Raw genomic sequence first — 23,630 nt, forward strand, 5'->3', positions numbered from 1 at the left:
ACAACAGAGGGACATTCTACAAAATATCTGACCGATATTCCTCAAAACTGTCAAGGTCATCAGAAACAAAGTCAGAGAAATTGTCACAAGTCAGAGGAGCCTAAGGACACATGACCATTAAATGTCATATGAGATCCTGGAACGGAGAAAAACAGGCAAAAACTAAGGAAATACGATAAAGTGTGGATTCTAGTTAATAATAATGTATCAGTATTGGTTCATTAATTGTGACAATGTACCATACTATGGCAGATAATAATAGTGGCAACCAGCAGTGGAGTACATGAGAACTGTCTTGTACTATCTTTGCAACTTTTCCGTAAATCTAAAATATTCTAAAATGAAACATTTATTTAAAAAATGGAACTAGACCTCAAGAATATTAATGAGGAACAAAAGGGAGGCAGATTGTGGTACAGGATTGTAAGTGGGTTTGCGGGATTCAGCAGAGCTCAGGCCGCCAGGTGAGAAAAGGCAGACGGTGGCGATGGTAGGGCAGTGTCTGAGGACAGTGGAAAGCTATGGATGATTCATGGACAGTAAGAAAAGGCTAAAAATATTATTGCACTTCAGAAAGGTCCTAGTTGAGGTCATCAGCATAAATTTTGGTCGGGAACAGCCAGCGCAGATGAGCAACTTTCTCATAACAACCAGGCCAAGAACAGAGAAAGCTGGTGCTGCGATCGACCCAGATAAGGGCTCAGTAAACAGTTTCTGCAACAATCTCTCTCTTTTAACATAAACCACAATAAATATTCTTTCTCCTTGAATTCTTCCAGATTCATTATTCTATGAAGCCTGCTCTTCAACAGCCTCCTCTCATTTTTCCCATATTCTGCAGTGAAAAAGATGAATAATGATAGTGCAAAAACATTCTGATGATGGCTTAGAGAAAAATGTTAAAGGATTAAAGAAGCAAGATCTAGAATAAGTCAAAGGAATCCAAAGGAGGCTCAATCAATTCAATATACTCGGAGAATATTTTTCCACTTCTCAAATAAATAAATAAATAAATAAAACAAGAAAAGAACAAGAAAAAGGTCACCAGCTTTTTAAAAGAAACTAGAGTCAGAGAAATAGAACCCCATGGTTTGTCTGCCTTCCGACCACCATAGGCAAAAAAGCTAAGGACACCTAAAAATGAAAATGTCCTGCACAGAATGAAACCGGTCAAACTAGAGAAATAGAAAATAACCATAATAATACATATCTTGTCTTTGTATAAAACATTTTTAGTTGACAAAGCATTTTCACATGTATCTCATGTGATTCTAACCAAAACTTTGTGAGGTAGGCATAACAGTTGTTAGTGATTTCATTTTACATATGAGAGAGTGGATTTTCAGAGACTTTAAATGGTCTTTGATAGACCTGGGACCAGAACCTACACATCAGGCTCAGGGGCCTATGCTGGTTTTCCTTATGTCTGGCACAGAGGTGTACACAGTTGGCAGACATAGATAAAGAAGAGCTCATACTAGTAAGATAATGCAGAATATGTGTCTTTCCCCCAAAAGACACATATACAAAATATAAGTATTTAATTTTCTTTTATCATTATTGTGATAAATATATTTGATCATTAATTTGATAAGTAATGTCCTTCATAAAGTGAAGTATGGAAATCATACTAGAAATGTGAAAGAACTTATGAGAGAATGCCATACAAAGAAATGTAAAAACATAGAAGCTTTTTAGATTGACCTTAAGTTATTTATTCTTAGACTAGAAATGAGGGAAGCTAAGCAGGTAATATATATAGATCCTTAGAAAAAAATATACACATCTGGATCATTATGTGCTATTCTGAAACAACTGAATAGGAAAGGAAGGACAAGACAATGTTATAGAAATTAGTAGCAAAACTTGTGAGAAAGTGGGCTAAATTTATATAGTCTAAAAACATGACTCAAAGAGACATAATCACAGCCTATATATATCTTCCAAGCAGCAATATGTGGTAAATAAAGTAAGTGAATTATTCACAGCCTTAGGTTCAGGTCATCTCTCTTTGTCCAGTTGTCTAGGGAAGACAGTGCTCTACCCCTGAGCTGGTGTCATCCTTAGAAATTAAAACAACAGACAAGGGCTCGCAAGGCTGGGCCCTGCTGGAGATACTCAGGGGTAGGATTCAAAAGCAGCAGCACATCGAATGGCCTCCTAAGACTCTCCATATCGTTAGGAATTAGACTGAAGAGTCTCACCACACGATGAAGTATTTTCATTTTTTCCCTCACCTTTGATAAAGAATGACAGAGAATGAAATCAAATCCAAAAATGCTTTTAGTTATTGGCCCACCTGATTGGAAGACAAAAAGGAATATGAAAAATCAAGAATATTGTAAAGTGCTCTGCTTTGCTATCAGCAGATAGCATAGTACTGAGTCTCATGAAAACACAGCCAAGTTTATGAAGTCAAAGTCACTAGGTCAGGGTTCTCATAGCAAACCTGTCACTTACACTGTTGTACAGCTATCGTTTTCTCATTGTCATAAGGTAATCAGTAGTTGTCTCTCCTGGTAAACCACATTTAAGACATCAAAACATTTAAAAAACCCACTGAGAGCTGTGACGTACAAATTATTATTGATGATTAACATTAGTATGAGGATCCCTGATGTTATGCTTTAAAAACATCACTTTTCACAAATATTTCTTTCACAGAATACTTTTCTCCCTTTGGAAAATTTCTAAGTTTTCAGATAAAAGCTCATGATCTCCTTCAGCCACAAGTTATTTCAAAAGGTCTGCATGGTCCCAGCCCTTGAAGTAGTCTAAATTGTTTGAATTACAGCCAAGATAGCCCTGGGCAGGCCCCTGCTGGGTGTACAACAGCCCTCTGTACAGTGATATTTTAAATATCAGGAGTTCTCTAAACACAGCATGCTCAATTCAGCCACAGAGCAATCCAAATCCAAGCATTTTTTTTTCCTTTGCCTTTCCAAGCACAATTTTTCTACCCTTGGAGAGAAGCTGCCTACATTCGGTTTTATTTGCCTTCAGTTTGTATGCAGGGAGAGGGACATAGATCATTTGACAATCAGATATTTAGTCCTTAAATAGGTAATACATCCTTATTAACATAAGAAAGATCTTGAGCTGTGTCTTGTTATCTTAAGATATTTATGAAAATAAGATATTTATAATACCCTTTATGGCATCGCATGGATTGTACCCAGCGATGAGGTGATACGCTGAAGTGTTTCACTGAAGGCTGCCTGCTTGCTATGACTACAGCCTGCCGACCATGTGAACTGGTCCCTGGGTGGGAACAATGGGTACCCACAGAATGTCAAGCAGAAAAAAAACAAGTATTTTCTATGGGAATATCTGGGACTTGTTTTTAGGCTTACACCAATGGTAGCTTAGTGCTTCAAATGGTCATCGTTTCCCCACGGGTAACCCACAAGCACTTCAATTGAAGCTGGGCCTTTGTGACAATATTAGCCCAAGAAACTGTAGACTTTTGCTTACTGCAAGAGAAACCCTAATAGACTTTGAATAAAAGCCCGTACAAGGAGGCAGAAGTCCATGCGAGCACACATACATGCAGACTATTAAAGCATATAATGGGATCATCTCCACTATAACTGCAAAGTTCATGAAAAACACTATCCGGCTGCAGGTGCTGCCTGTGCTAACATCCTCTAAGGAGACAATAACAGAGCTCCAGCCTCTATTGACTGCTTTCCTGAGTTGGTGAAATTTGCCATACCTACAATATTAACATAGAATTATGGAAATTGGAAACAAAAAAGCTGGAGTCTACTAGGAATGATAGGCTGAAGATGAACTCAACTGGAAAATTTGGCTAACTGAAAGTGACATCCTTTGTGCTGGAATTTTGCTATCTGAAAGCTTTAAAAAGGCTGTAATTATTTTGAGTTTTCAATTCAACCCTTTTCAAACTAAGCCTTTTATTTCCTTTGTTGCTCTGTACCTTTCTTCCATGTGAACTCGGGAGTTTGCCAGGCACTGAAGTGGTAAATTCATATTGGTTTTATATACAGATCCATTGTCAGATAATGCAACACAACTTCTGCATCCTCTATGCCAAGAAAAACAAAGGAATATTTGCACATCAAAACCTTTATCTTGTGTACAGGCTCAAAATACCTGAGCACAGCCAAGTAAGTCATCTAAGGAGAAATGGCTGATTAATGTCAAAGCATTATTTCTTTGCAAGTTAGTACATTTTCTCCACGATGAGGCCAAGGAATACAAGAACTTAGACTTACCTTGTGGCTTTTGGGTCCCAAATCACGATGTCAGCATCTGATCCTACAGCTATTCTTCCTTTTCTTGGATAGAGATTAAAGATTTTGGCTGCATTTGTGCTTGTGACTGCCACAAATCTGTTTTCATCCATTTTACCACTATGCTGTAAAGCAATTCAAAGAATCATTCTAATTATCAAATATTAAAAAGTATCCTATCAATGAAATGACAAGACTTGCATCTCTTAAACAGAACTTCACCTAATTTCTTATATTGTGGACCATCTGAGGATGCTGATAAGTATTAAACAGTCAGAATGCTAACGATGGAGATGATGGGGTAACACATGGAAGCCTGAAGACGACTTTTCAAAAACCCCACTAATTAGCATCCCCACTAATTCTTCCCCTTTATCCTAGAATCACACAAATTGTTATGGGTGACAGCTAAATTTTGGTAATAGTATTTTCAGTTCTCATTTAAAGTTTGACATCACCACATTTATGATCTGGCTTATTTATTACAGATCTAAGATTTATGAGATAATCATATAGGCATTAAATAGAATATTATGGAGTGAGGATAGGTGACAACACTTTTTTTTTTTTTAGGTGGAGTTCTGCTCTTGTTGCCCAGGCTGGAATGCAATGATGCAATCTCAGCTCACTGCAACCTCTGCTGCCCAGATTCAAGCAATTCTCCTGCCTCAGCCTCCTAAGTAGCTGGGATTACAGGCACGCACCACCATGCCTGGCTAATTTTTTGTATTCAGTAGAGACGGAGTTTCACCATGTTCTTCAGGCTTGTCTCAAACTCATGACCTCAGGTGATCCATCCACCTCGGCCTCCCAAAGTGTTGGGATTACAGGCGTGAGCCACCATACCCAGGTGACAACTCTTTTAAATCAGCTGACAATGCTTTTATTGTTTTGTTTTTAAAGAATATTATAGAGCAAAGATAGGTGACAACACTTTGAAATCAAGTGACAAAGCTTTTATTTTTTTATTTTGAGACAGGGTCTTACTCTGTTGCCCAGGCTGGAGGGCAGTGACGTGGTCATGGCCCACTGCGGCTTTGACCTCCCTTGGCTCAGGTGATCCTCCCACCTCAGCCTCCCAAGCTTTAGGTTGGTGCAAAAGTAATCGCAGTTTTGTCATCACTTTTAACGGCAAAAACTGTGATTACTTTTGCACCAACCATTAGCTGGGACTACAGGTATGCCTTACCATGCCTGGCTAATTTTTGGTAGATATGGGGTTTCACCATGTTGCCCAAGCTGGTCTGGAACTGTAATCCTAACAGTTCTGGAAGCCAGGGCAATCCACTTGCCTTAGCCACCCCAAAGTGTTAGGATTACAGGCATAAGCCACCACACTCAGATTCAACCCTTCTGAAAAGATTAAAAAATCAACTCAAGAGGTTCAATTTTATGGAATTGAAGTTTTACATGAACCAACAATTATGGATAGTTTATTGCAGGATATTTTAATACAGACAGAAATCAGAGCGATGTGGCTCCTCTAAAATAAAAAAAAAAATGTTAGGGGCTTATCCCTATTTATGTGGTAAGAGGGTACTTAAGGTTTATTTAATAATCAAGGAGTCCTTGCTTTAAAAATGACTAAGAACCATGCCCTGAAAGTAATATTCCCATAAGTAAACCACATTAATGTTTCATAAAATAACATGGTTTTCTATATATTATTAAGAACTATTCAGTCACTATAAAGCCATTTATGCTCTTGGGAACTATATAGATTATGAAAATCTGCTATCATAAAGATATTCATTGTAATAACACAAGTTCAAATGGAAGGTTCAACTGTTATCAAGAAAATCTAAGTGAAGAGAAGTCAACTGGGATAGTTCGAGCTGGGGTGCAGGAAGAGGGGGTAAGGAAAATAATCAGCAGAAGATGGGGCTATAGAGGTGTTTTGAATATCTAATGGAAGCTAATGATTCAACTATCATACAATAAGTAATGGAGACAAGTAAGGGGTTTTTGAGAGAACAATAGCACAAACAGAACTTTATTTTTGAATGAGAACTCCCATTCAAAACCTATCCTCACTCTATAATATTCTAAACAAAACAATACAAAACCACAAAAGCATTGTCAGCTGTTCTCAGTACAGAACAAGTGTTCTTGTCCTGGAGTAGAGAAGATATTGTAGCAAGTGAGACCCTGGAGACAGGGATGAGCTGTGAGATTACTGCAAAGGTCCAAACAAAATATGAGCCTCCAACTAGAATAGTAGCGATGAAGAACGAAATAAGGAGGTGCTTTGGAAATAAAATTGACAAGACTTGGTGAATAATTCATTAGAGTTAGAAGCATGTGGCATGTGTAGGGTAAAAGTAATCAAAGAGGATTCTGAAGTGTGAGATACAATTAATGTATCATTTGAGGGAGGCATCCTAGGATATGGGTGAGAAGGGCAGGACAATGGGGACCGGAAGTCTAACCAGGCAAGTCCCCTCTGCTGGTCTTCACAGCTCCACATGTCAACTGGCTGGACAAGTTAACACATAGACATTTAGTCATATGATTCTTCTTTTAGTCATGCACATTTTAAAATTCCTTTTTCACAGACTTTAAATTATTATTTTTGCGACGTCATACAGAAATTTTAAAAATATGATATCCATGGGTTCTTTAAGAAATGTCATCAGGTAGGGTACGGTGGCTTGTCAGCACTTTGGGAGACAGAGGTGGGTGAATTACCTGAGGTCAGGAGCTCGAGACCAGCCTGGCCAACACGATGAAACTCCCTCTCTACTAAAAATACAAACATTAGCCTAGCATGGTGGTGGGCACCTGTAATCCCAGCTACTTGAGAGGCTGAGGCAGGAGAATCTCTTGAGCCCAGGAGGCAGAGGTTGCAGTGAGCCAAGATTGCACCACTGCACTCCAGCAGCTCTGGGCAACAGAGCAAGACTCCATCTCAAAAAAAAAAGTGACATCAACAGAGATTTCATGAAAAGGAAGTATAAACAGAATGAATCTCCTTCGTGTATTATTTTATTTATTTATTTATTTTTGAGACAGAGTCTTGCTCTGTTGTCCCAGGCTGGAGTGCAGTGGTGTGATCTTGGCTTACCACAACCTCCGCCTCACAGGTTCAAGCGATTCTCCTGCCTCAGCCTTCTGAATAGCTGGGATTGCAGCCATGTGCCACCATACCCAACTAACTTTTATATTTTTAGTAGAGATGGGCATTACCATGTTAGCCAGGTTGGTCTTGAACTCCTGACCTCAAGTGATCCACTCACCTTGGCTTCCCAAAGTGCTGGGCTTATAGGCATGAGCCACCGCACCTGGCCCCTTCATATATTTTCTATCATTTCAAATATTTGTACCAGTGACACATGAGGTATTGAAATTCAAGAACATGAGAAATCAAGAAGATGGGCTATGTCATTTCAGAGAATTCAAAAATAACCCTCTTTGTACAATCTTAATTCATCCCCTAATGTCTCTGTAAAATGGTGCAATGCATCCTCTAAACTAAAATAAACTATGCAGACAGAGAAGATTATTTCTTTGCTGATGCTATACTGAGGGGTGGAATGGTGGTGGAGGTGATAGTATTACATTCCTAATATCCTCCCTAGTAAAAACAATCAAAAAGCTTCTGTATGAAAATTTGTGCCACTCTGGTCCTCAAACGGGCAGGATCCTGGCTAAAGAACTAGGCAAAACAAGGTTGGGATGTGTGAAACCCACCACGCCTTTCTCCCATATTACTGACATCCGGTCTTCAACACCATTCACCCCATTGGGGATCTTGGTAAAATCATCCTTCCCAAGAGCTTTCTGGCAAGTGTTGAAAGTACAGTGATCAGTCCCTGTTGTGGTTAGATCACCACTGTAAAATAAAAAAACATGAGAGTGATGGGGTGAGTATACAGAATACATTAGGAGGAAACTGTCATAAGCTTTCCTAATCTCCTGGCTCACTTCTCAGCTGTAGTCAGAAAAATGCAATGGAGAATGAGCAGTTTTTTCAAGAACATATTTCATACCTCTCGTGTCTCTATTCTAGGAAGCACCTTCAGAAGACACACTGATAGGAAACATGGTACAAGACGGGTTAGGAAGCATGAGTTCTAAGCTCAGCTCCATCAGTTAGTAACTGTGATATGCGCTTGTCTGAGACTCTGTTTCTCACCTAGAAATGAATAGTTACATGTACTTGATGAAGATAACTTCAGAATCACCAGCAATAATATAAGAGAAAATTCCTCGTCAGCAGAATACTCCACAAAGACATCACCATGGTGATCTTCATGAATGGAGGGCAGTCCCTAACCACATGGCCACACTGGGATGAACAGAGGGTGAGATTAGCTGAGGATGCTAAAATCACCAGGGACAGGAACCCTGCTTTGACTTGGGAGTAATCTTGGGGATGCTGAATCATGAAAGAGGAAGGAAGCTGAAAGAAACGGGTAAGTGAACCCTTGTATGGCCTGTCATGATACATTCTTAGCATGAGACTGACTATCTGTGAATGGCAAGTGTTGGGATGTCCATTGGGATGATTTTCTTTTCTCTTTCTTTCTTTCTTTTTTTTTTTTTTTTTTTTTTTTGAGACAGAGTCTTGCTCTGTCACCCAGGTTGGAGTGCAGGGGCACAATCCTGCTCACTGCAACCTCTGCCTCCTGGGTTCAAGTGATTTTCATGCCTCAGCCTCCTGAGTAACTGGGATTACAGGCATAAGCCACCACGCCCAGCCAATTTATATTTTTAGTAGCGATGGGGATTTGCCATGTTCGCCATGCTGGTCTTGAACTCCTGGCCTCATATGATCCACCCACCTTGGCCTCCCAAAGTGCCGAGATTACAGGCATGAGCCACTGCACCTGGCCCAGGAATGGTAGAATTTTCAAGGAAAATGATCATACCTTCCCAGAAAGTAACAGTGTTACGTACACAACAACTTAGTCCCCACATTATATCAGCTTACAAAATTCAACAATATTCTGAGAAAAAAAAAAAGGCATAATGAAGAGCCCTGGCTTTGGGCAACAAGAGATGAAAAAAGTCAGAAAAGAGTAAAGTTTCAGTGAAAATGATCTGATTTCTCTGAGTCCAGAAAAGGCTTTGACAACATGTTACAGCATAATTAAGTCAGTGTTTTTTGCTCTGCAGATGAGGGGTATCCAGGGCCTGTCAGGCCAAGTAGAAGAGAATATTGGGAGGTCAATGGAGGGTCCAGATGGGAGGACGAGCTCCCCTCCACCCAAACCTTCTTTTGGCAATATGCTTCCCAGTCATCTGCAAAATGATTACTTAGCCAATAGATTCATGAGGAAGTCGGGCGTTGAAGGGTCTGGTCGCAAGGGTGGACCCATGACATGGTGGGCTGCATGGTGCCATTCTTTATTCCAGTAGTGAGTGCCATCTGTGCCGAGACTGGCTGCAATGGGTTCTCCATAGACCACCTTCCCTGGAAAGATTAAAAGAAGCATTCATCACTTTAATTCACTCTTAAGAAGACCATCTAACAAACACAGAAAAATTAGACTTCTCTGCCCTAGCAGAGGGTAATCTCTACAGTTTAGCAGAATTCCAAACTATAATTTACTTTTGTGAACAGGATTTAAAAACCCACTATGAACATAAATATGAATGAGAAAGAAACCTCTGTAAGTGTAAGCTGTTCATATTTTAGATCCATTTTTATTGCCATATAGCTTAGCAAAAGCTGGCCGGTACAAGAGCCATTCTAATGAAATCTTCTCCAAAACACTACCAGATAAATGCTATTGTTATCTCCATTAAAAGATGAGAATAAAGCTATGGAGCGACAACTTCTTAACATTTACATCACATACACTCCATGTGGCGTGGCGGAGGTAGGATTTGAACCCAGGCATATTGACTCCAGTGGTCCTAACTTTTATGCTTTACTACCCTGATGACAGATAATTATTAGTTAGGTCATATGGAATTCAACCACAGTATATCTCTGCTGCAAATCAATTGATAACCTTTTCACACCCTTGAAAAAAAGAACTTCTCAATAAACTTGTATTAAATGAAAGAACACTCAGATAATAAAGTCTTAGCCAGAAATGCATATTTTAAAAATCATGCAAATGAGGCCATCAAGAAAAAAAGCGTACAATGTTAGAAAAGTTAATAGTGCACAGTGAATTTGAATTTAAAATCAGAATCCTATCTCTGATTAGCATTTGTCAGAATAATAGGTTTGCTGGCATCAACCTGATCATATTCAGGCAATCATTAAGGAGTGTGCACAATAAAGAGATGCTGGCATACCAAATTAGTTCATTCTGGTTCATCAGATGATGAGTTTTAATGAAAATCCTGATATATAACTGAAATTAACAGATTTCCTCAGAGAGCACTGACAGTGGATGGCCACCAGTTTCCTGAGTCATATCAAATTGGAACGTGGCACCCTATTATTTCATAGATCCTTCTCCAAACTAGCCATCTTCCACTGGCTAGCTTAGGAATTTGAAAAATCATGAAAGCAAGGCTCACTGAAGCCTAAGAACTTCATTTCTTAAGTAACCAAGTATCAGTAAAAGTTCTCCCCTAGGGACTTAGCTAGATAGTACTCTACTAGATAGTCCTGTCTCCATCTGGATTCTTACTGCCCTATTCCCAGAAAAGGAGAAACATCATTATCAGCTCTTTCTGAATACAGAATAAGCAGCAATCATTTTTAGTGGATGAAGAGGTAATGTACTATCTACAGGAGAGCTGGGAAGATGGATGCGATATTTTATTTGCAAGTATGAAGAGACCTTCCTATTCCAAGGGAACGCCTTACAGATGCTTGGACAATGAAAACTCAGACTTGATCTGCAATCACTTTACAAGTTGCTGACTCAGGATTTTCCACGGTGCTTTATCATTGAGGAAAGATCCTTATCACATGTTCTATTCAATCACTTGGCCCATCAAGGTGATATGGGAATATGGTTCCAAAAGTTCTACAATTTTAACAGCACTCAGGAAAAATTGAAAGTGTCAGCATCTACCGGGAGTTTGCCAGGACTGCTTTGAACCAGATGACAGGTAATTTCCTTGGAAGGGCTTAGCTCCTTTAAAATGTGACAGGCCACTTTAGTGGTATATACAACAAGCTCTTCATTAACTGGGCTATTTTCAACTTACTCCCCATTTAGTATCTGTTAATATCCAAAGTAAAATTTAAAAGGTAAAATTTCTTAACTGCATATTCTATTTCCTATTTCACAATTTCTAAGGCATTTTCAAAGGACTAAAAAGCAAGCAAGAACTAAAAAAAGGAAAGGAAACAGAAGTCCTGGATAATCCATAAATTGGATAATCAAACTGGATAATTCAGCATAATTATGGGTTCTGTTAGATTTGGGCTAAAAATAAAATAACAATAAAAATAGCTAACACATGCATACCATCCTATAGTTTGCAAAGCTCCCAAATACAATCTCATTTGACCTTCATAGCCACCTTCATGCTGATTTGACAGATGAAGAAATTGATGATCAATGAGAGTAACTAATGTGCCCAAGACACACTGGCACTAAGCGGCACAGCCAGAATTAGAGTCATAGTATTATCATATCACATGCACTATGTTACTAGGAAAAGTGCCGTTTTTTATTTCTTGGGAAAGAGCATGTATTTCTAAATGTTTAAGTCAACCGCAGGCTATTTGTGGATGTGGCTGAGCAATTTTCCAATTTCACTTACTGGTTTCATTTACTACACTTAGATGACTGGCAATGAAAAGTGCTCTGTCTGTCCGGAGCCTGGTCCTATCCTGATTACATTCACAACTGGAGGGTTTCAATAATCCTTAGGAGATAAGAACATCTTCATCATTAATCTCCTACCACTGTCTTAGCAAGCTTCACATTAGGTTATAGCTTGTCTACCCATAGATGTTCTCTCCTTATTTCTCCATTTTTTGGCTCAAAACAAAACAAAGAAAAGACTGCCCTTTACGAGGCAACCTCCCACTTAAATGAATTTCATCCTTTGAGAGATTCTCAAGATTTCCCAGTAATGAAGCAGGTCAAACCAATCCAAACTCCCCACTGACCAGACAACTCATTTATTAGATGACGGTGATAGAGCAGATGTTAACACATTGTCTGGATCTGCAAGCAACGCTTTATTGAGTCCTGAGATCTGCTAAAGAACGTTGAAAGAAGCAGAGAAAAAGCATAGGCATCCAGGAGCAAAAGCACTGGCCACCAAATAGGAAACCAAACATGTTTATAGAAAGAAATCTTCCTAGGCAAAAGGATAGAGCCAAACTTTCCTGGACTGTATTTTGATTCAAAACATTACATTTACAAAGGAAAAAAAAAAGAATTGAGAAGGAAAATACACAGAAGCAGCTTGGTAGAATGGGTAATACAGATCTAGGTTCAAATTCGGATTTTGTTACTTTTTAGCTGGTGACATTGTGCAAGGTAAGTCATTGCTCTTAGCCTGTTTTTCTCATCTGTGAAATGGGATCACAATGTCCCTCTAGTGTAGCAATTTTGTGAAGGTCAAATAAATGAATATTTATGAAATTACCCAGAATCTTCCTGGTACCCTGAGTCATTTCATGTTATGGGCTAAATTGTGTCCTCTGCCCAAATCCACATGTTGAAGTTCTAACCCCTGGTACCTCAGAATGTAACTATATTTGGAAAAAGGATCTTTATAGAGGTATTGAATTTATAGTGAGGTCATTAAGGTGGGCCCTAATTCAATAAGACGGTGGTTCTTATGGGGAGAGGAAATTTGGACACATACAGGGGAAGATAATGTGAAGACACAGGAAGAAGATGGCCATCTACAAGCCAAGGAGAAAAGCCTGGATCACATCCTTCCTCCACAGCCCTCAGAAGGAGCCAGCCCTGTTGTCACCTTGGTTTTGAACTTTGAAACTCCCGAACTGTGAGAAAATAAATTCCTGTTGTTTAAGTGGCCCAGTCTGTGGCACTTTGTTACAGCAGCCGTAGAAAAATCATACACTCCACAAACATTAGTTTCCTAATAGCCACCCAATTCTATTTAAAAAAAAATTTTTTTAATGGCCAGCTTTTAATGTCTATGTAATTGGATATAATGTAAATCATCTTGTTCTAAATTTAAAGGACCATGGGATGTTCTTTTTTTTTTTTTTTTGACACGGAGTTTCACTCTTGTTACCCAGGCTGGAGTGCAATGGCGCAATCTCGGCTCACCGCAACCTCCGCCTCCCGGGTTCAGGCAATTCTCCTGCCCCAGCCTCCTGAGTCGCTGGGATTACAGGCACACGCCACCATGCCCAGCTAATTTTTTGTATTTTTAGTAGAGACGGGGTTTCACCATGTTGACCAGGATGGTCTCGATCTCTTGACCTCGTGATCCACCCGCCTCGGCCTCCCACAGTGCTGGGATTACAGGCTTGAGCCACCGCACCTGGCTCATGGGATATTCTGATGTTCATAGGCAAGAAAGAAGAAAGGCAGCCTGGCCAATATGGTGAAACCCCATCTCTACTAAAAATACAAAAAAATTATCCAGATGTGGTGGTGCACACCCATAGTCCCAGCTACTTGGGAGACTGAAGCACAAGAATCACTTGAACCCAAAAGGTCGAGGTTGCAATGAGCCAAGATGGCACCACTGAACCCAGCCTGGTCAACAGAGTAAGATTCTTTCTCCAAAATAAAATAAAAAGAGAAGAAAGGAAACTTGAGACTCAAAACCACTTTGACTAAGTGGCACATTGATTCTGCCCACAGCACCGGTGCCCAAGCGTCAGTTCGTTGCATGTGAGTAAATGAAATTTGGTGTATTCTTGTTCAACACTGCCAATCAGGACTCAGTGTGACCACTTGGGGAGAGAGGAGCCACTGTGTGGATTTTTCTCCCCATCTTTTAAAACACAAGAGAAATATAAAGGGGACAGAGTTTACATAAAATGGAAAATAGGAATTCTAAAGCCTCTGTTGATAAAAAGAGTCAAACTCTGTAAAATAGTTGAAGCGATTTATTCTAAGGCAAATATGAGTAAGCAATGTCCTATGACACAGCCCTCAGGAGGTCCTGAGAACATGTGTCCTAGGTGGCTGGGGCACAGTCTAGTTTTATACATTTTAGAAAGATATGAGACATCAGTCAAATACATGTAAGCTATACATCGTTCTGGTCTGGAAAGGCAGGACAGCTTGAAGTGGGGGCTTCCATGGTATAGGTAGATTTAAAAATTGTCTGATTGGCAATTGGTTGAAAAAGTTATTATCAATAGAAAGAAATGTCTGGATTATAATAAGGGGCTATGGAAACCAAAGTTTTATCATGCAGATGAAGCCTAGAGCACAGTACCTAGCATGCGCTTGGCATCCAAGAACTTTGTTGTTTATGAAAAGCATAAAGCAAATATTTGTTAAGTTCAAATGAAAATCATATTTTTATTATAAAGACAGGAATGTGGACATGAAGTAGAGGTAAACTTTATTAAGACAAGCTAAAACAAGTTTAACTGCAAACCAAAACAACAGCAAAGCAGAGCATTAACCATTTCAGACAAAATGGGAAACAAGTACTGACAGCTACATAGCGAGTAGAGCACCAAGTTAAATTGCTGTGAGAAACTGCCATCATTCTAAACAAATCACAGAAAGGTATTGAAAAGCATTGAAAGCAATGGCAAAAAACGCAATTACTTTTGCACCAACCTAATAGTTCCTCAACTTGGACTAAAAAACACTTAAGCATGAAATGGACATTCTTTGCAAACTGTCAAAGGAGCACAACTTTCAATGGCTTGGACCATTGAAAATTTTCTTCTCTTTCTAATCTGCTTTTCACTTTTTATTGCAGAATGCTTAAAGAAAATATCAAGGCATGATCAAAAAGAAACCTCAGGCTTTGGATGCACTGAACATACATTCCCACCTCTTCTTTCCCAGTTCACATAAAAATCCTGGTGAAGAGAGACAAAAAGGAAAGAATCCACAGTTTCACTGGGGATGAAAGAAGAATCATGGTTGGCCAGGGTTTTGGTAGATTTTAGGTATATGGAATGCAGATGGGATGGTAATAATTCATAAAGAAAAGTTAAGGGAATGACAACCTGACTGGAAGGAGTCGAGGGAGTCATGAAACGCTTTCCTTGTGGGGCAGAAAAGGCAGTGAAGGGGAGGGGAAAAGGAGGTCTGGGTCTCTCAACATTCACCCTCAAGTCTGCTGGGAAATGAAGCCTCTTAGTTGGTGTTGATGCTCAATTGAGACCCCCGCACCTTAAACTGAAGCTCTTCAGTGACCATGCCCCACTTGCGTTCACACACCAAGTTCAGGAAACAGACATGCTTGGTGGCAGAGCAAATCCATGCCCATTCCCACACTGACCAACTGAACTGTCCTGTCAATATATGGACAGCCAAGGATCTCCAGATGTTTGAAGAAAACACAAACAGCGTGCGCGTGTGTATGTGCGCGCGCGCGCGCGCGCACACACACACACACGGGCCAAGAGTTTTAAAAACTGAAAAATTGGCTGGGCGCAGTGGCTCATGCCTGTAATTCTAGCACTTTTGGGAGGCAGAGGTGGGTGGATCACCTGAGGTCAGTAGTTCAAGACCAGCCTGGCCAACATGGCAAAACCCATCTCTACTAAAAATACAAAAATTAGTTGGGCATGGTGGTGGGCGCCTGTAATCTCAGCTACTCAGGAGGCTGAGGCAGGAGAATTGCTTGAACCTGGGAGGTGGAGGTTGCAGTGAGCCGAGTGCCATCTTGGGCAACAGAGCAAGACTCCATCCAAAAAAAAAAAAATCCTGAAAAACTGAACCAGAAAGAAACAGAGCAGCAAGAGAAACAGAGTAACCAAGGAAACAGAAGAGAATTTAAAAAAAAATCTTCATTAGTATTCTTAGAGAGATTAAAAAGATAGGCTGGACCCAATGGCTCATGCCTTTAATCCCAACACTTTGGGAAGCCGAGGTGGAAGGATCACTGGAACCCAGGAGTTCAAGACCAGCCTGGGCAACATAGTAGTACTATGTCTTTATATAAAAATGAATAAACAAATAAAGTACAACTCAAAAAAAAAAAAAAAAAGAAGAAGAAGAAGATAATGCATCTGTTGAAAGAAAAACATTAAAAAGAATAAGAAACCATGGGAAAAAAGAGTGCTTAGAGAACAAGAATGTTTCCTTGGAAATAAAGGCATGATTACCAAAACACAAGTTCAATAGAAGGGCAGGAAAAAGTAAACAAAAGCATTTCCTAAAATGTAGAACAAAAATTCAAAGATTTTCTTAGAAAGCTGAAAATAGTTAAAGGACATGGAGGATTATGATGGTGTCCAAGGAATAAAAGAACAGAGGAAATGAATATAGAGGAAAATTTAGAAGAAACTTTTTCAGAATCAAACCTCAGTCATCAGATTGATAAAGGCCTCTGAACATGAAGGTGAATTTTTAAAAGGCCTACTGCTAAATATAGCCTTGTCAGAGGTGTTCCAACCAGAGCGACTCCATCTTGGAGAGGGGATGGGTAAAATGAGGCTGGAACCTTCTGGACTGCAGAAACAGGATGCTGTAAAGAAGCCGGCCAAAATCCACCAAAACCAAAAAGACACCGAGAGTGACCTCTGGTCATCCTCACTGCTCATTACACACTAATTATAATGTATTAGCTAAAAGATACTCCCACCAATGCCATTACAGTTTACAAATGCCATGGCAACATCTGGAAGTTACCCAATATGGTCTAAAAAAAGGAGGAACTCTCATCTCCAGGAATTCCCTGCCCCTTTCCTGAAAAACTCATGAATAATCCACCCCTTCTTTAGCATATATTCAAGAAATAACCATAAAAATAGCCAATCAACAGCCCCTGGGGCTGCTGTCTTTGGAGTATTCATGTTTTTGTTTCTTTACTTCTCTAATAAACTTGCTTCCACTGTACTTTATGGACTCTCACTAAATTCTTTCTTAAGCAAGATCCGAGAACCGTCTCTTGGAGTCTGGATTGGAACCCTTTTCCAGTAACAGTGAAATTTCTGAACATCCAAAATGAAGAGTAGGTATAAAAATCTTACAGAACATGAAAAGTTTGTGATAAAAAGACAAGACATTGTATTGGCATTTGCCTGTTACTCAGTAACACTGGATGCCAGCAGAGAAGGAAACTGTACCTTCGTAATCCAGAAGGAAATGTATTTCTGAACCAAGAATTCCACTCCCATCCAAATCAACCAACAAGCCTGAAGACAAGGAACTGGAAAATTTACCTTTTACACACTTTTCCTTAAAAATTACCTGAGAATCTTCAAAGTAATTCAAGAAAAGGGGAGATATGGAAACCAGGAATCAGTATAGCCAACCCCATTATCTCAGAATGACATCTCTACTGCAGGCTTAGCAAGCAGCTATCAAAAATGAAAGGGAAAGTCAGCAGATTCTCCTCCCACAAAGAATCTCTGCAAGTAGAGCTCATTCTATTCAATAGAAAGCATGATGAAGAAGCTAGAATTCTTCATGATATGGTAAAGAAGGCATATCTTTCTTTTCTCAATCTATTTTTTAAAAAGCTTATTGGAAAAAATTCAAGAGAAATGAGAAACTTTACAAGACAATAATGGTCTAAATATGTAGCAAACTAAAATGAGGCATGCTTTTGAGTCCTGTTGGACTAAAGAAAACTTACTTGACCTTGACACTTGGAAACTGTTTCTCTGAGAGTTAATTTGAATAACACTAACTTGCACCCCAAGTTAGTGCTATAAATTTGTCTGAAGTTCTCTTCCCACTAATTATTTCTACAGAGATTTCCATAATTTTACACTGTGACAGTTCTAAATTTTAGACTTAACCTATAGACGAAGCATGGAAGACCTAATTATAGTTACAGAGCCAACTGTAATCTGTAAACCCCATCTATGTAAAGATAATAATACAGGTGGTTGACATCTGGAGGAGGCAGACAGAGAGTACTTAGGGTCTCTAAGTTTCTTTTAGCCTGTAGAGAAGAGATGTCTGGCCGGGTGCAGTGGCTTACACCTGTAATCCCAGTTCTGTGGAGGCCATGGTGGGAGGTTAGCCTGAGACCAGCCTGGGCAACATGGCGAAACCCCGACTCTACAAGAAATTTAAAAATTAGCCATGTACAATGGTGCATGCCTATAGTCCCAGCCATCCTGGAGGCTGAGGCAGGAAGATTGCTTGAGCCCAGGAAATCAAGGCTATTGTGACATGTGATCTTGTCACAGCACTCTAGCTCTGGTGAGATCCTATATCTTAAAAAAAAAAAAAAAGTAATAGATAAAATACATAAAATTAAATATATCATTTGAAGTGACATTTATTACTGACAAAACTCAGGGGGTGAGAAGTTTACAAAATTACTCATTTTTCATAGTTGAGAGCCAAGTGATACTGTCAAAAATTATAAATCACTACAAACTTATAGTTTAGGATTTTAGAGGCTGCCACCAAAAACTAAAGATAGATACATTTACATCACAGGCTCTAAAGAATGAGCTGAGGGAGATAGAAGATATTTACTTTCCATTTAATACTTCATCATTTCCACTCCCGGCATTTGTTAATCTTTTAATAATGACAAAAATAGCGAAATGATGATAATGTCTTAAATAAATAATTTTAATGTAATGCCAAAAACTAATTAAAAATTTTAAAGCACCAAAGCCAGCAGGACATGATGGCTCACTCCTGTAATCCCAGTGCTGTGGGAAGCTGAGGCAGGAAGATCACCCAAGGCCAGGAGTTCAAGACCAGCCTGAACAACAAAGGGAGACCTCATTTCTACAAAAAATTTTAAACATTGGTTGGGTGTGGTGGCATACATGAGTAGTTTCGGCTACTGGGAATGCTGAAGTTGGGAGAACCATCTGGGCCTGGGATCTTGAGGTGGCAGTTAGCTAAGATTGTGCTACTGCACTCCAGCCTGGGTGACAGAGGGAACCTGTCTCTAAAAATAAATAAATAAATAAATAAATAAACCCCAAACCCATTAAACACAAACTTGGTATCCAGGTTTTCCCAACTTTAATCAATTTCTCCTTTAACAGAGTGGAGAGTGACAGAAAAAGTTTGGGCTTTAGGGCCACATAGAATTGGATTTGAATTCCAAGTTTAGCACTTACTAATAAAGTGATCTTTGGCTTAATTTACCAATCTTTCCCAAGCCTCAATTTCATTCAGTCACAAAAGAGTGGTAAAATTGGGCATGAAGCATTATTACGACAATTTTTTGTAAGACAATGTATATTAAAATACATTGATAGGAATCTAGTAAAACCTGAAATGAGATAAAAGAGATTAAAATACTACTGTGTGTCAACAACAAACTGTTAGTTGTTATCATTACTATCCCGCTCTTCTGGGTACAGAGCTGGCAACTGAACAATAAAATCAAATTTAATAGCATTGTATTTCTAGGCTACCACAATAGAAGCAATCAATAATTGGATTTCCTCTGTGTCTCCTGGAGCCATGATTCTCAGGCTTTCATATGCGTATGAATCACCTGGGGTTCTAGTTATAAGTGCACTTTCTGATTCAGGAAATATGGATGGGCCCTGCCTGTCTAAGGAGCTCCCAGGCAATGTGGAGGCTGCATTCTAGGGACCACACTGTGAGAGTCAAGGCCCTTGAAGATAGAATGGGCTCCTGACCTCAGGTGATTCACCTGCCTCTGCCTCCCAAAGTGCTGGGATTACAGGCGTGAGCCACCTCAACCAGCCTGGCCAACATGGTGAAAAACAGTCTCTACTAAAAATCCAAAAAAATTAGCCTGGCATAGTGGTGGGCGCCTATAATCCCAGCTATTCAGGAGGCTGAGGCAGGAGAATCGCTTGAACCCAGGAGGTGGAGGTTGCAGTGAGCCGAGATCGTGCCACTGCATTCCAGCCTGTGCGACAGAGACTCTGTCTAAAAAAAAAAAAAGAAAAGAAAAGAAAAGAAAAACAACAACAACAGAATGGGCTGGCAATGGTATTTACAGATGGGAGATTTTCATATTGTAAATGTGTAAAACCAAATGATTTCTTATTTAGATCTACCTTGCTCTTTTACATTTAGAAATGATGTTGTATAATAAATGAGTGCAGACAGGGTAGATGCATCTTCTGTAAAAGGTCAGTGTGGTCCAATAGCTCTTGTCCCACTGCACTCCCCAGGGATCTGTCCTTTGGTTTGCTGATGCAGTCACCATGTGAACAGCTGGGCACAGTTTATGTCTGACACTTCCTCTTTGGGTCCCCGCTTGATCACAGGCCTTGGTCATGGGATAGGGAATCTTTCAGACTATTTTATTCTGGAGCAATGTTGACTCTTTGACAATTGTGCATGAGGGTATTTTCACAAGTATTATACTGTCACAGTAAGTCTGACTCAACTACAATGTTTGGGGTGGTATTTTAAATATTTCATGTTTACAATTCCTTGGGGAAAGTATGAGCAATATCCCCAAAATTACGTATGCATTTACTCTTTGAACCAGCAATCCCACTTCTAGGAATCTACCCTCAAGATACCCATTTTGTGGTGGGCAGAAAGATGGAGCTCAACAGAGGTCCACATCTTAATCCCCATAACTTGTGAATATGTTACTTAATGTGGCAAAGGGATTAGTAGATAATGATTAAATTAAAGTCCTTGAAATGGGGAGATTATCCTGAATTAATCAGGTAGGCTTAATATAAGGGGCCCTTAAAGTGAAAGAGAGAGGCAAAAACATCAGAATAACGTGATGTGAGAAGATCTCAACCCATTGTTGATGGGGCTGAAGATGGAGGAAGGCAATAAGCCAAGCAATGCGAGGGGCCTTGCAAAGGCACAAAAGGCAAGGGCTTCCTAGGACCTCAGAAAAGGATGCAGCCCTGCAGACACCTTGGCTGTAGCCTGGTGAGATCCATTTCAGGCTTCTGACCTCCAAACTAACGTGTCTTCCACAAATTGAAATGGCTTATGCACAAGGCCATCAATGTGGTTTCACTTGAAACAGCAAAAGATCGGAAACAACCCAGATGTCCATCAATAGGGGACTCGTTGAATAAAAACAGTAGCATATTCTGCAATTGCAAAAAAGAATGAGGGAAATCTCTGTATCTAGTGTGGGCTGACCTTCAGAACATATTTTCAAGTGGGAAAAAAAGCGATGTGTAGACAAAGCATATAGTATGCTACCTTTTATGTGGGAAAGAAGCAATACATTCTTATTTGGTAAAGAGAAATGTGGTAAAGATAGGTTAGAAATAAATTAATAAAAATCATTACTTATACTGTATGGGAAGAAGACGCTAAAGAAGGCAAGTAAAATTTCATTGAACATTTTTATGTACAATTTTGACTCTTGGACCAGGTAAATGTTTTACAGATTCAAGAAATAATATTGAATTTTAAAACAATTTACAGCAAAATTAAAATGTCCGTATTTACTAGTTTTCTGCCTATGATCCGTATTCTAAAACCTTCCCTAGGCTTTTACTTTGCTCCTAGTGGAATTCCATCCCAATGCAAAACAAATACCCAAGATCAAAATACTGCTTCCTGACAGAACTGTCAAAATTGGAGCTTGAGGGTGGGTTAGAAGTGAAAATTTCTGCTGATTTCACTGTTCTTTAAATAATATTCTGACATTATGGACACGGTACACGACTTACCAAGCAAATAATTATAGACCAACTAACCTCATAGAGTTGGCAACAGCACCATCTGGTGGGGAAAACCTATAATCTTAAAATTGCAGCACTTATGAAGGGGTGAAGTTCTTTTACATGTGAGGGTAGCAATCAGAAATGGTTAGTAAGACATTATTAACGTCTATGTGAAATAAGCTTACTCTTAAGACAAGATATTGATGGATTACATTTTAAAAGTGCACATAGCTTGCACAAAAGCATTACTAAACCTTAATGCAACAAGAAGAAATTTTGACAACATTTATTTTGTTATCAATTATATACATGCCAAAACCATGCAGTGGGTCATGCTTATAATCCCAACAGTTTGGGAGGCTGAGGTGAGAGGACTCCTTGAGCTCAGGAGTTCAAGATTAGCATGGGCAACATGGCGAGACCCTGTCTCTACAAGAAATTAAAAAATTAGCTGGGCATGGTGGTGCATGCCTGTGGTCCCAGCTACTTGGGAGGTTGAGATGGGAGGATCACTTGGGAAGTAGAGGCTGCAATGAGCTGTGATTGCACCACTGCACTCTAGCCTGGGCAACAGAGCGAGACCCATTATTTTTATAATGAATCTTACAAAAATACAGCCAGTTTTAATTAAAAAAAAAAAAAAAACAACAACCAGCAAGGTTGAATTATAAGACTGTCTCTGATTATCTGTGTTCCTAAAATTGAGATGACAGAAGCTACCATGGGCCTAAAGTCATTGAGTAAAATACACCTTATTTGTTTTTCATCCTTTCTTTACCAGTATTGGCAAAAGAATTAAATCATTTCTTTGCTCAATGCTTATCAAAAATAGGAGATTTTCTCTTTCCTTTAAGATGAGTATTTACATACTAAACTAAACTAGGGAACTGAGGCAGTTAGGCAGTTTGGGGTAAAAGTAACTTGGGTTTTAAAATCTTGAAATAACCATCATAAAAATACCATTTGGATAGTTGCTTCAATTGCTCCAACACCCAAGTAGCTGTCAGACAAATCAATTCAATTCAAAAGAAATTTATTGAGCATGTACTAGGTGCCTTGTCCTGTCCTGATTCAGATAGTGGGAGGGGTAGTGGAGCTGCCTAAGAGATAGGGAAACTTCTTTAAAATTAACTGAAGAGGGCTGGGCATGGTAGCTCACACCTGTAATTCCAGCACTTTGAGAGGCAAAGGCAGGTGGATGATTAGCAGTCAGGGGTTTGAGACTAGCCTGGACAACATGGTGAAACCCCGTCTCTACTAAAAATATAAATTTTAGCTGGGTGTGGTGGTGCTCACCTGTAATCTCAGCTACTCAGTAGGCTGAGGCAGGAGAGTCTCTTGAACCCAGGAGGCGGAGGTTGCAGTGAGCCAAGATCACACCACTGCTCTCCAGCCTGGGTGACAGAGCAAAACTCCATCACAAACAAAACAAAACAAAAAACAAAACCGGAGAGCTTTGCATTTACCTATCATATTTAAAAGTGGCTGCTAGTGGCATTGAGGGTGGAGCCATGTAGCTAAAGGAAATGTCCTGGGGTCCTAAGGATGGAGATAAAATAATAAATAAAACCTGAAGGCAGAGAGGCAGGGATGAAGACAAACAAAAGGGGGGAAAAACAGACACACAGAAGAATAAGTGAAAGCAGGAGGCTGATAAAAACGGAGCAAGAAAAGTTGTGGAAATACACGTGCACTTTCTCGTAAACGGAACCAGAGGTTACAGACATTGACTTTCCTCTTCAGCTAACACTGAGTTCTAAGTGAGGTTACAT

The 23,630-nt window shown here is 39.5% G+C and overlaps 1 protein-coding gene across 2 annotated transcripts in view; it reads right to left on the bottom strand.

Moving 5' to 3' along the window:
* Positions 1–23,630, bottom strand: part of DPYS (dihydropyrimidinase) — an 84,336-nt gene that overhangs the window by 39,038 nt on the left and 21,668 nt on the right. For both annotated transcript variants that reach the window (XM_032251519.1, XM_032251529.1), the window contains exons 5-7: positions 9,516–9,672; positions 7,947–8,088; positions 4,239–4,381 (exon numbers count right to left, since the gene is read on the bottom strand). In XM_032251519.1, coding sequence (XP_032107410.1) covers positions 4,239–4,381; positions 7,947–8,088; positions 9,516–9,672 — 442 coding nt within the window. The remainder of the gene's footprint in view (positions 1–4,238; positions 4,382–7,946; positions 8,089–9,515; positions 9,673–23,630) is intronic.

This window comes from Sapajus apella, unplaced genomic scaffold (assembly GCF_009761245.1).
Source record: "Sapajus apella isolate SASKATOON/1434 unplaced genomic scaffold, GSC_monkey_1.0 scaffold3, whole genome shotgun sequence".
Lineage (NCBI taxonomy): Eukaryota > Metazoa > Chordata > Mammalia > Primates > Cebidae > Sapajus > Sapajus apella.